This window comes from Schistocerca piceifrons, chromosome 4 (assembly GCF_021461385.2).
Source record: "Schistocerca piceifrons isolate TAMUIC-IGC-003096 chromosome 4, iqSchPice1.1, whole genome shotgun sequence".
Lineage (NCBI taxonomy): Eukaryota > Metazoa > Arthropoda > Insecta > Orthoptera > Acrididae > Schistocerca > Schistocerca piceifrons.
In genome coordinates this window covers 471188356-471202190 of record NC_060141.1, presented here as the reverse complement: position 1 = coordinate 471202190, position 13835 = coordinate 471188356, and the positions used below count along the sequence as shown (strand labels likewise).

Here is a 13835-nt window from a genome sequence, read left to right as displayed (position 1 = left end):
AGAACGTCCCAGTACTGAGATCTTTCAATGAAAAGCTAAAACTTAGGACCTTTTGTTTAGTGACTTGTTGGTTCATATTTGGATTGCAATAGAACAGCGATTTGCGTGGCATGTCTTCTAAAAATCTTTGGTAAGATTTCCGGAGGTATTTGGTACGTACAGGTCACACACTTGCCGTAAATTACGGGGTGGTGGGTGGTGGGTGCGGAGCTGTCGGCTGGTAGCTTCACACTGTCACACAGTCTTGGCCTCGTTTTACGGACAGCCATCGTGGAAGAAGGTGCCATCGACTTGAGGAAGTCATCAAGCATGAAAGGATGCCAGAGGCCCGCAATAATGTTCACACAATCCAAAGCTGTCATTGTGCCATCGATTAGTGCGACAGGTCCCATGAAATTTCAGGTGAATGTCTCGCATGGCAAAATACGAGCTGCTCCCCGTCGACCTGCATCCGCGCTGTGGTGCATGTTCCGAGCAGCCGTCCACCCGGATGATGGCTTGTCCGGATACGACCACACATCTATTGGAAGAAGAAACGTGATTCACCTGACCAGCCAACACGTTTTCATTGATCCACCGGCCAGTCTCGATGATCCTGTGTCCATTGTAATCGTCGTGCACTGAACAGTGACCACCGAAGCACTTTTATCTGTACCACCATATGGCCCTGTCGTCAGATCTGCCACAGACTGCCGCATATCTTTACAGAGCGGGAAGCGAGACCGCGCTCCCCACTCGCACAAAGCAACATGCCTGATCGTTTTCCTAGAGTGCGTACAACGCAGTGCCGCTGTAGTCTCCACCTACGAAAAATGCTTGCGTGCTTCTGGAGGAGTTGTGCCACACGTCGCAGTGATTTGCTTGGTTGGTGGAGGGGGTAAGTAGGACAGAGCGGGATCCAACTACTAGATGGCACCTGCAGTATTCGTTTTGTGCACACAGGCACCATCGGAGAAGCTAATTGTTCCGATATAACTATTGAAACATTCATCAGAAATGTTGGCAGACCGCTTCTCTGCCTCAGAGGATGAGCAGCTTTCGAGTTGGTATCTGAATAGCATATTTTGTGGAACATTCCTGATGCCGAGTTGAGACACCAAACGGAAAACGAGTGCATTTGGGCACAAATCGTAAGAAAAATGAATGAAACAAGTAATTAGATTTATAAATATATTTGTTCTGAGTCTTTAATCATTGTTATGACGAGTTGGATGTTGTCATTGTGATCAGTACTATGAACGTACTCGTTGAAGTAAATAGTGGATCCGCACCTCACATTTTACCCCTCTGCTTTGGTGTAATCACGTACATCTACAAAGGGTATCATGCTGTGCTTAGGCATTTCATTAAGTACTGATAATTCTGCGTTATAAGGCAGTGGGACGTGGCATTCCTCCGCGTAGTCGAGCAAATGTTTTGTTAATAAAATGTTATACGCTCCTTCTTCACGATGGAAGAACATTTGTCTGACTGCTTTGCGTTTCTACAGTGCCGTTCCAAATATCATACAGTCTTTCGCGTCTTCCCTAAATTCCATGTAGTTTTTTGAGTGCCAGATTTACAGCTTTTTAGATCGTGCGTGCGCTGCACGTTCGGCCCTTGCTGCCTCTGCTACTACTGTAGCGCCGCACTGCCCTGCGCCTAGCACAATGTTCCTCGTAGAATGATAGAAATCGCGTCGCGCCATTGAACCACACAATACTGCTCTCATCTTGGAGAAAGTGTAGCACCCACCGATCTCCAACTAATAGTAACAGTAAATTAAAACCTTTCTGAAACTTTTTCTCTCTTTCATCTCCTCCCCCCCCCCCTCCCACACAAGCACACACATACACACAAGCCGGCCGTGGTGACCTAGCGGTTAAAGGTGCTACAGTCTGGAACCGCGCGTCCGCTACGGTCGCAGGTTCGAATCCTGCCTCGGGCATGGATGTGTATGATGTCCTTAGGTTAGGTAGGTTTAAGTAGTTCTAAGTTCTAGGGGACTGATGACCTTAGAAGTTAAGTCCCATAATGCTCAGAGCCATTTGAACCATTTTTTGAACACACACACACACATAATGTAAAGGGAAATAATTTGTCACTTACTACATATCGGATGGTGCTTTGCTAAAAATTCCGCATTATACGTAAGATATCAATTTATAACTTAACTGTTACTAACTAGTTCAAATGTTTGTGAAGTCTTATGGGACTTAACTGCTAAGGTCATCAGTCACTAAGCTTACACAGTACTTAACCTAAATTATCCTAAGGACAAACACACACACACACACACACACACACACACACACACACACACACACACACACACACACACATGCCCGAGGGAGGACTCGAACCACCGCCAGGACCTGCCGGACAGTCCATAACTGCAGCGCCTGAGACCGCTCAGCTAATCCAGCGCCGCTGAGTGTTACTAACTAGTTTATTGACCAGAAAGCTTGTACACGTTATCGACATATGTTACTAAAGGCAATTACAAATTTATGTTACTGTAAAACACATAGTTTAGGAGATGTGGCGTAATAAATATATAGTAGTGTGAAAAACCAACTTTTCTTAAAAATCTCTATTTCAGTGGCACAACATTTCCATTGAATTAAAAAAAGATGATGTCAGAGGTAGTTCTCGTATCACTCTATCATGCATGCGTGTCAAATTGTAAAAGAACATCACTTTAATTTATTATCTTTTGACACGCACCGCCCGTACCTAGGAAAACATTTCACGCAGCGTTCCGCGACCTGTTTCGGAAAATGAAAGATACAGCCGTATTCTGCAGCGTGCTGCGATAAATTTCCACGCGTAGGAAAACGTACGACTTAGGCCTCATATCACAGCGTTCTGTTATGAGCCGTACTCTACGAATGCCTCGTCGCCTACTCGTTGTTTCACCGTCCTTCAATCACTTTCCATAATTGATGATGACAGGAGCCCGAAATGCAGCTGAGCAGCTATGCCTTTTCCAAGATGCTCGGTCCGAGATTCAGACTCATAACAATCTGCCCTTTGTCAAAGTCGCTTATATCAATGGTTTTCCTATTTGCGGCCTGTGTCGGCACTAGAATGATTTCCCAATAGTTTCTGTTCTGGGTACACATACCATATTTTGCGGACTATAAGACACAACTTAATATTTAACCAATTTTTTAAAAATATTTTTACAATTTTTATTATTAGATTGCAAAGATAGACTAAAAACATTCATAGTTTATAAAACCCAACTAACCTTTAAAATCCCTGAAAATCGTAATGTGAACTTTCCTCTTCTTCTTCTTTTTCTTCTTCTTCTTCTTCTTCTTTTTCTTTCTCTTCGTCGTCATCATTGTCCTTTTCGTGTATAATATAGTCTTCAATGCCATCGAGAAGCCGCACTTCTTGAGAGATTTAACAATAATGTCTTCTCTCACTAAAGATCACGACTATTTCATCCACTGACACACTTGTTTGATTACAAGTCTTTTTAAAGGTCCCTTCAGCTTGAATTCGTGTTGAGTGTCGTTCAGCATCCAATTGTTCCATTTCTATCTGACATACGATTTAAACTTTTTTTTTTGTCGAGGTATCAAGAGGCTGAAATCGTGAAGCAAGTCCTCCCCGAATAACAGCAACCTCTGTACTTCTTTGTATCAATTTCTCTTCCACAGAATTTTGCAAATGACGGCTAAACTGATCTGGCACAAGAAGAGAACCATTCTTAAAGCACCTTTCCTTCTCTCCCACACTTTATTAATCCATGATTCCATACTAATCTCGTCCATCCAACTCTTTTCATGGACATGAACAACACCTGGCGATGTTTCAGAAGATTTTGGCATTGTTTTGCACTTGAAAATGATCATTGGATTAAGTTTAGTACCGTCAGTACAACAACAGCGTAGCGCATTTTTTCATGTCTACTTGTTTTTATAGTTACAGTGTTAGCACCTTTCATGGCAACAGTTCTGTTACTCAGCACATCAAATGTCAGAGAAATTTCGTCCATATTCGCTTTCTGGCTTATTTCCATACTGGTTTTCTTTCGATGTTGAATAATAAAGCGATAGAAATACAATATTTTCTCTTCATACTCTTGTGGCATTTTCTGAGATATTTTGGCTTTGGTTCGCATGCTAAGTTCACGACGCTTCATAAACCTGTATCACCAACCAACTCCACCCTTAAAGCCTGAAGTTCCACTGTGGCGCTAGCATACGAGTGTGTATCTAAATCATTTTTGTACTCCACTGCCATTTTGACAGTCTCTTTGAATCCATTTCAATACGTCATCTTCTAGTTCTCGTCATTTTGCATTCAGTCATGTGTTTGCACATTTAGTCTTCCTCTTTTCTTCAGTTCTTCTTTACTAGCCCGCCAATCGCTAATGGTTTTTCCTGTTGATGGAGAGCCGAAATGTCGCTTAGCTGCTCTGTTTTCATGTTCTTCTACATATGCTATTCCTTTCAATTGATGGCCCACTTCATACGAATACCTTTTATTTTTTTCGGTTGCGAAACTAGCCACTAACAAAAATATTGTACTGTTACCAACAACACAAATTACTTTCAATTCTCAAGTTCACTGGCACCGTAGACTGCAATGACGCGTCATAAGCTAGACAGTGTTCTGCGTTTGTGACGGCGAGGCGCCAGGGAGACAGTGCTAACAAGCTTGTGAATCGCCGCAACTTAGGTTCATCGCATGGGTGCACTCCTGCTGCCTAATTGAATACAATGCTGCCAGATAGAGACAGGTTTCCCACGGCATCGAATATTTGGCCATTTATAAGATTGGTAAGAATTTTAAACCAAACAATGGACATCTTATATTAATTTTGACTGCAAGACGCTCCTGAATTTTGGAGGTAATTTTTCGAAAATAAGTGCTTCTCGTAGTCCGTAAAATACGGTATACACTCCTCGTAGCGTCACGTTCCCGTAACGCCACCAGGTGAAATTAAACCTCGCATTGAACAGTGGTCATAATGTTCTGGCTCATTACGTTGTAGAGTGTTCCTCACCAGTCTCCAATCGAAAACTATGTTCTCCAGTTCTCTATTACTACATCCTTCTCTTCGCCAAAATTTCCCTGTATTTTCCACCTATTCACACTCATCTAATAGAGTAGAAGTGATTCAGTATTTTACCTCTGTGTCAGTTGAACTTCTGCTTCCTGTCCAAGCCTGCACTTGTTCACCACCTCTCCAGAGCCGTTGTTCTCGCTCAACTACCCTGTGTCCAGAACCCGTCGCCAGGCTCCACGGAGATTAAATCCCCGTCCCCAGTAAATGTGCTGGTGGACGTGTGAAATTGTAGTGATTATTTGGCTGTAGAACCCCATGAAGACGAAGCATGAGACACGAATTTAGTGTCTTCAGAACTGATCTTACGCGTCTTCGTAAGGTTACGGCCCGCTGTGTGAACTTTACAGACAAGAACTTAATGTGTCGGTTACAGTGAGGTGGAAAAGTCATGGGATAGCGATATGCACACATACAGATGGCGGTAATATAGTCTGCACAAGGTGTAAAAGGGCAGTCCACTGTAGGAGCCCTCATCTGTATTCAGGTGATCCATGTGAAAAGGTTTCTGATTTGATTATGGCCGCACGATGGGTATTAACAGGCTTTCATCACGGAATGGTAGTTGGAGTTAGCTGCATAAGCCATTCCATTACAGAAATAGTTAGGGAATTTTAGTTGGCGAGAGCTGATGGTACGGTTCGAGTGTGGTGCAGACCCCACAAAGCCTGACCCAAGTCGTCAACAAGACATTGTTCAAGTTGGTGGTGGCTTCATAATGGTGTGGGCTGTGTTTATGTGGATCATTGACATTCACGGACGTCACATTTCCAGACAACGACGGAATTTTTGTATATGACAATACGCCATGTCACCAGGACACCACTGTTGGCGACTGGTTTGAAGACCATTCTGGACAATCTGAGCGAATGGTTTGTCAACCCAAATTGCCTGACATGAATCCCATCGATCATTTATGGGACGTTAGCGAAGATGAGTTTGTGCACAAAATCCTACACCAGCAACACTTTCGCAATTATAGACGGCTATTGAGGCTGCATGATGCAATATTTCTCCAGGGCTCTTCCAACGACTTGTTAACTCCATACCACGACGAGTTCCTGCACTAAGCTGAGCAGAAGGAGTTCCGACACGATATCAGGATGTATCCTATGACTTTTGTCAAATCAGTACATGTTCAGTGCAGTGTTCGAGCACTATGTGGATTGTGTACCCTAAGTACATTTCACCACATTCGCGTGGCACTTCGAATACACTGGGCACTCTCAAATTAAGGTCGTCTTTCGCTGACTGCAGCACTTTTCTAATTGCAGCTGTTTGCGAGACATTGCCGTGACCCTACATCGTACATTCGAATAGTTCAAATGGCTCTAAGCACTATAGGACTTAACATCTGAGGTCATCAGTCCCCTAGAATTAGAACTACTTAGACCTAACCAACCTAAGGACATCACACACATCCATGCCCGAGGCAGGATTCGAACCTGCGACCGTAGCAGCAGTGCGGTTACGATCTGAAGCGCCTAGAACAGCTAGGTCACAGCGGCCGGCTACATCGTACATGCTAGGCAAATTTTATGCAAGGATGTTGTCATGAAAAACACCGGGAACAAACCAACATTGTTTCCACAGTGCCTCTGACCTATTTTGCTTTTTTCAGTTGTGGTGGTAAAGTAGTATTCTAGTGGTTGAGTCGTTGCTTAGTTTCTAGGTCAGACTCACAATACCACGTCTGGTCACCTTTAATTTTTTATAAAATCCGTCTTGTGGCCTGGTTACGTCGTACTGCCAACTGCGAAAAGGGCGGACGCGTGAGAGAATGTTAATGCGAACAGGCACTCTGACCTAACTGACTCTCCTGCACACAGGACGATTATCATTCTATTCGATTGCATTTATAGTGTTACACATGACATTTGTGAAATAATTACTTGTTTTGTTACGCTGATGTTTGTCACTTATAAAAGCCAGTGTTTAATTTAAGTGGTGTTGACATCATTGATGCAGGTAATGCTACGGATACACTGTCCAGTCACATTAATGTGACCACTTGTCAAAAGCCTCAACGACCACCTTTCGCAACGGGAGCCATGCAGGAAGGGAATTCTTGGAGGTACTGACAGAGGTGTGGAGCCATGCAGACTCCAATGCCGTGGCCAGCTGCGCTAGAATTTTCGGTTCATTATCCATGGTACAAACAGCCCGTTCGAGGTGCTCCCACAGATTCTCGGCTGGAATTATATTAGGGATGTTTGGTGGCCAGAAGAGTACGATAAAATCATCTTGCATCTTTACGGACCACAAATGTGCACTGCGAGCTGCGTGGCATGTTACATTGTCCTGTTGATAGATGTCATAGTGAGAAGGAAAAACAAACTGCATGTAGAGTGGACAAATTCCCCAAGGCGAGATGCGTACTTGTGTTCATCCATCGTTGTTTCCAGAAAGTCGAGATAACCCGGGGAATGCCATGAAAACATTCCCCAGATGATAAAGCTCCCTCCTTGTTGTGGGGTGTTTGCTTTCAGAAGTTTCACGCCGCCCACGCAAGAGACCATCAGTCTGATGGAGCAGAAAAGGTGATTCATCCGAAAAGTCAACCTGTCGCCACTTAGTGGACGTCTAGTGCTGTTTCCTGTATTCGTTGTTGATGAAGAGTAGTCAGCACGGATTCATAAGCCGGGTACCTACTGTGGAGGCCAATACACAGCAGTGTGCACTGAACGGTCTTTGAGGAGGCACTACTGGTAGCTTCTTGGTTCATCTGGGTGGGTAGACGCTCAACATCTGCACGTCTGTTCACTCGCATACACCTTTACAGCTGTAGTCCACCCCTGTAACCTATGGCCCGTGTGCACCACAGTTGCTTCGGCTGTAGCTTTGGATAGCGCCATTTTCCCAGGGACAGTGCTCTTTAACCACGGCAGCATACGAACCACTTACAAATTAGCCGCTTCGTAAACACTTCCACCCTTAGGCCTAAAGCCAATGATCATGCTCTTTTTGACGTCAACTAAATCACTCCATTTCCGCATTACAAGAACTGCACTGTTTTCCGTGTTCCCCGACATTCCTTACATACCCTTCGCTGCTAGTGCTCCCACCTGCCGTCTGTGAGGGGTTATTGCACGCTGACGTCGAACTTTGGTGGTGTCACAATAACGCGACGGGACCGTGTAATGCTGATATGGGGGTGGGTTTCTCTGGGAAGTGGTGGCTGCAAGAAATAATCATATTCAACACGAATATCAGCGTTTATTGATAATTGCCTTGTGCTTACAAATTAAGACTTTAGCCCCAAGGGCCGGCCGAAGTGGCCGTGCGGTTCCTAGGCGCTACAGTCTGGAACCGCGAGACCGCTACGGTCGCAGGTTCGAATCCTGCCTCGGGCATGGATGTGTGTGATGTCCTTAGGCTAGTTAGGTTTAAGTAGTTCTAAGTTCTAGGGGACAGATGACCTCAGCAGTTAAGTCCCATAGTGCTCAGAGCTATCTGAACCATTTTTTTTTTTTTTTTTAGCCCCAAGGCCGGCCGGAGTGGCTGAGCAGTTCTAGGCGCTACAGTCTGGAACCGCGCGACCACTACGGTCGCAGGTTCGAATCCTGCCTCGGGCATGGATGTGTGTGATGTCCTTAGGCTAGTTAGGTTTAAGTAGTGATAAGTTCTAGGGGACTGATGACTTCAGCAGTTAAGTCCCATAGTGCTCAGAGCCATTTGAACCATTTTAGCCCCAAGAAATTAATAAAATCTAAAAGAATAAAAACAATTGATGATTATAGCCACAAAATTACAATAACAGCTTTCAAGAAAATTTCTTTAAGTGCAAATTGAACAACACTTCAACATCAGCAGTGACATATTAGCTTAAATACTAATGAGCAGTCACCGTTTAGCTAAACTATGAAATACAACATGGCAGCAAAATGACAAAATAATTCTTATAAACTTTTCCTTAAAGCAGGGTAAACACTGCGTCAGCAACCTCAGCAGTGACTTACCAGCTCACATAATAACACGTAGTCACCGTAAAACTAAACTGCGTAATACAACACAGCAGCAAAATGAAATAATAACTTTTAATTGAATTCTCCTTAAGACAGTTTAAACAGTACTTCGGCAATCTCAGCACTGACTTACAACGAGTTATCACTGATGAATTACCAAAGCAGACACAATAACAACAATTTTTAAAGAATTTTTAAGTGGGTTGTCATTAATTGCAGAATCAGCTGATTTCAGGAGTAATTTGTCACATTACATAATGCTGAGCTCCACCACTCAATGTGACACGGCACCAAAATGCCAATAACAGATTTTAATAATTACTTTTTCGAAAACTTCGTTAGATATCGATCATGAAATGACCTTAGGGCCTAGAGTTCCATACAACCAAATGTTGGCTAGATAATGCTTTATCTACTTAGTCTCAAAATTAAGATGAGCCACCATATAAATACCAACCAACAGCACCTCATGGGTTTACACACCCTTATTACATCTGGCCGAGGGAGACTTCCACGCCGCACGGGATTAGCCGAGCGGTCTAGGGCGCTTCAGTCATGGACTGTGCGGCTGGTCCCTGCGGAGGTTCGAGTCCTCCCTCGGGCATGGGTGTGTTTGTCCATAATTTAGGTTAAGTAGTGTGTAAGCTTAGTGACTGATGACCTTAGCAGTTAAGTCCCATAAGATTTCACACACATTTGAACATTTCATGAGACTTTCATGACGGCTCAACCAGCCCCTCGCAAAACAACTGCAATCCTAAGTTAGGTTTAACACTGGCCACTACTATAATAGAGAAATCTACCATCAGATATCGGGCAAATATCCAGTCTTAAACAGTACTACAACCGAAACCTTTAGCGATCATGTGGATGCAGCTAGCGAACGGTGAATGAGAAAAGGAGTTACGTAGATAGTGCAAATACGGTTATATTCTTTTGCAATGTTGTAGCTCGTCCATAGACAAAGGACTATGAACGTCCGTCATGACAGAGCGCTATACACTGTAGTGCCAAAGAAAGTGGTAGAGGCATGCGTATTCAAATACAGAGGTTTGTAAACCGGCAGAATAACGACGCAGCAGTCGGCAACGCCTATATGAGACAAGTGTCTGACGCAGTTGCTAGATTGGTTACTGCTGCTACAATAGCAGGTTATCAATATTTAAGTGACTTTGAACGATGTGTTACAGTCGGCGCACGAATGATGAGACATAACATCTCCGAGGTAGCGATCAAGAAGGAATTTTCCCGTGCGACCATTTCACGAGTGTACCGTGAATATCAGGAATCCGGTAAAACATCAAATTTCCAACATGGCTGCGGCCGGAAAAATATCCTGCAAGAACGAGACCAACGACTACTGAAGAGAACCCTTCTACGTGCTGTAGATATCAGTGAAGAACCATCTATAAGTGTCAGAGTGTGAAACATTTAATGAAACATCATCGATATGGGCTTGCGGAGCCAAAGGCCCACTCGTGTACCCTTTATGACTGCACGACACAAAGCTTTACGCATCGCCTGCGCCCGTCAACACCGACACTGAATTGTTAAAGACTGGGAAAACATGTTGCCTGGTCGGACGAGTCTCGTTTCATATTCTATCGAGCGGATGGACGTGTACGGGTATAGAGACAACTTGATGAATACATGAACGGTGCATGTCAGTAGGTAACTATTCAAGGTAATGGAGACTCTGTAATGGAGTGGGGCGTGTGCAGTTGGAGCGATACGGGACACTTGATACTTCTAGATACGACTCTGACAGGTGACACGTACGTAAACATTCTGTCTGGGCGCCTGCATCCTTCATGTCCATTGTTCATTCTGACGGACTTGGGCAATTCCAGCAGGAGAATGCGACACCCCACACGTCCAGAACTGTTACAGAGTGGCTCTAGCAACGCTCTTCTGAGTTTAAACACTTCATCTGGCCAAAAGACTCCCCAGACATGAACATTGACCATGTCTGGGATACCTTGCTACGTGCAGTTCAGGACAGATCTCAACTCCCTCGTAGTCTTATGGATTTATTGACTGCCCTGCAGGATTCATAGTGTCAGTTCCCTCCAGCACTGCTTCAGACATTAACCGAGTCCATGCAATGTCGTGTTGTGGCACATCTACGCTCTTGCGGGGGCCCTACACGATATTAGGCAGGTGTACCAGTTTATTTGGCTCTTCAGTGTAATTCAAAGGTAATAGTCACCTCGAGCCCCGCAACAAGTGTTGGAACCTTCCGGCAACCGAGAAAATATTCGCATCCGAGAACATGTCACGTATTCAGCTTTTGCTCACACTAAGTCTGCTCTCTGTGCCACAGATTCAGTATGAACAACGAAGGTCAGCCAATATAAATTAGCTTAGGATCCATGCTCGCTGAAGTACAGATCCTGGTCCGCGGCATGCCAAACTTCAAGCGTGCCTCTTGTGAGGGTCGTGTGCTGCCCAGCTTGTCACTCGGCTTTCTCGGTCCTTCTCGGAAATAACTGACTGACCTGCAAGGTAATTCTAGTCTTAATTACAGATCTTCTTACGTTAAAACTAGGTCCAGGACGTCTACATTGCTTTTCTCTGGTAGATTTTCCGAGTCTTCATAATGAGATTGCAAGAATGCTGCAACATTTCGATCGATATATTTGTGTGAAAATAATAATAATAAAAATTAAATTATGTCTTCAGAGAGCCAAAAATAATTAATTCACACTGAAAACTTGTTTTGTTTGTAATCTGTGTTGTCGAGAAATGTGAATCATAATACCAATTCATATGCAGTACGAGTGTACTACCATTTCAAAGGGACGCGGTTATTGCTTCCACTGTTTCTCATCCTCCTGCACGGCGCCGCGTCGAGGGGGGGGAGACAGTGACGCGAGGCTGAGCGCTTTGGCACTCGGGCCCGGGCATTGCCTGCAAGCTGATACCTTGGCCGCACCTGTTCTACGGTATTTGCTGACATGAATCCGACAAAGCATGTTTGGAACAAGTTGAAACTATCAGTGCATAGTCGTGGGAATCTTACTCGGGAGGCCGCCATCGAAAATTGAAACAGGCTTCGGCTTAACTATCGTGGACAGTGAGCCACAGTGGATCAAACCATGTAATGTGTGGTGAACAGCAACATGCTATTGAATGCTATCCTGATGCAGATTTTGATTTCGTATATGTGCAATTTCCAAGGGATTGCCTTTACTTTTGTTACTAATTGGTTTTTATTTGTGTTATTTTCATAAAGCTTGTTCTTTCATTCCCTGCCCCTCTTGAATTTAATCCCAAATATTTTCACAGGTACACCGATGCTGCAAGACTTTTCTTGGGAATTTTAGTTAGATAAGCTCTTCGCGACCAGTTTGCTGTATTGTTCTTTGTTTTCCAGAGGATCAGCTTCTCATGGTGTTATACGACATGATTGTTGCTGGCTTGGAAGAAATAAGCAACGCTCTTCGATTTGCATTTCTTATGATGTTACGGCATCCCGATGTCCAGGGACGAGTTCACAATGAGATAAAAGAAGCAGTTGGACTGACAGATTTCCAACACTCGAGGACAAAGACAGGTATTTAGATAAACATTATACCGTTACACGTAAAGGAGAAAATTGGTGAGACTCGACATCTAGAATTCGTAATTTTGTGACATATGTAACCCATCAATCTTAATTTCGAAAATGACTTGAAGTTTACCATTAGCTGTACAGCACTGACCATTTACAATATTAATTTTTAAAAAAATTGTGTCGCTTTTCAGTTCTCTAGAATTTCTTTATTGTATATTTTGCATTATCTGTACAGTTATTTAATTTAAAAATATTATTCTCATACTCGTATGTCATCTCAGTTTTCTGTTATCTACCATCAGTACCAAGCTTGACCTCTTTGTTTACTATTATACAAGTGACATTTGATAGGTTTTTTCAATTTCGGTAACAAGCCGAAGTCTGCTGGACTCACGTCCGGGCTGTAGGGAGGATGCGGCAAAACTTCCCGCCCGCATTCGCGCAGTTTTTGGGCTGCACATTGCCCATATGCGGGCGAGCATTGTCGTGGAGAATGCGTGGCCGAGGCTCGAGCAACTGAGGTTGATTTGCTACATTTTTCTGCGCAGGTTTTGTATGAAGTTACGATAATACACTGCTGTAACGCTTGTTCCACATGGGATTCTATCCGTCATGATGAGTCCTTGGTGATCATAAGCAAAAATCTTCACTTGCTTGAGCTTTGATTGAGTGCGTCGAAATTTTTTTTGGACACGAGGAAGATGAGGCTCTCTACTCACTGGACAGCGATTTCAACTCTGGTTCAAAGTCTCTAATCTGGGTTTCATCAATATATACAATTGGACAGGAGAATCGTTGACACTCACGGACGAATCGTTGCTTGAGCAAGGTTGCAATGTCCAGACGTTTCTGCTTCTCTTCAGCGGTAAAACAGTGTGGGATATGATGTGTCGACAGAAGTGCCGACACAGTGTTATTTTGAGGGGGCCGATAGGCACGCTATCTAACGCAGACGGGCGTGAATTCTGGAACAGGATAACTATTGAATGGTAGCAAGAAAAGTACCTAGCTGCTTTATACTTAACTTTAATCTTTCTTGGTTTACACGTTCTTCTTAGACAATTTTATACGATAACTCTCAAACTAGGTAAGGCTACTGGCGCCTTGCTAGGTCGTAGCCATGGACTTAGCAGAAGGCTATTCTAACTGTCTCTCGGCAAATGAGAGGAAGGCTTCGTCCGTATTGTCGCTAGCAATGTCGTCGTACAACTGGGGCGAGTGCTCTCACGTATATCGAGACCTGCCTTGTGGT

At 43.9% G+C, this 13835-nt stretch overlaps 1 protein-coding gene across 1 annotated transcript in view; it reads left to right on the top strand.

Annotated features, from left to right (window-relative positions):
• The window catches only part of LOC124795921 (probable cytochrome P450 305a1), a 59045-nt gene extending 46454 nt beyond the window's left edge, over positions 1-12591 (top strand). The window contains exon 3 of the mRNA XM_047260002.1: positions 12404-12591. Within this exon, the coding sequence (XP_047115958.1) occupies positions 12404-12591 (188 nt within the window). The remainder of the gene's footprint in view (positions 1-12403) is intronic.
• The last annotated feature ends 1244 nt before the right edge of the window (positions 12592-13835 follow it).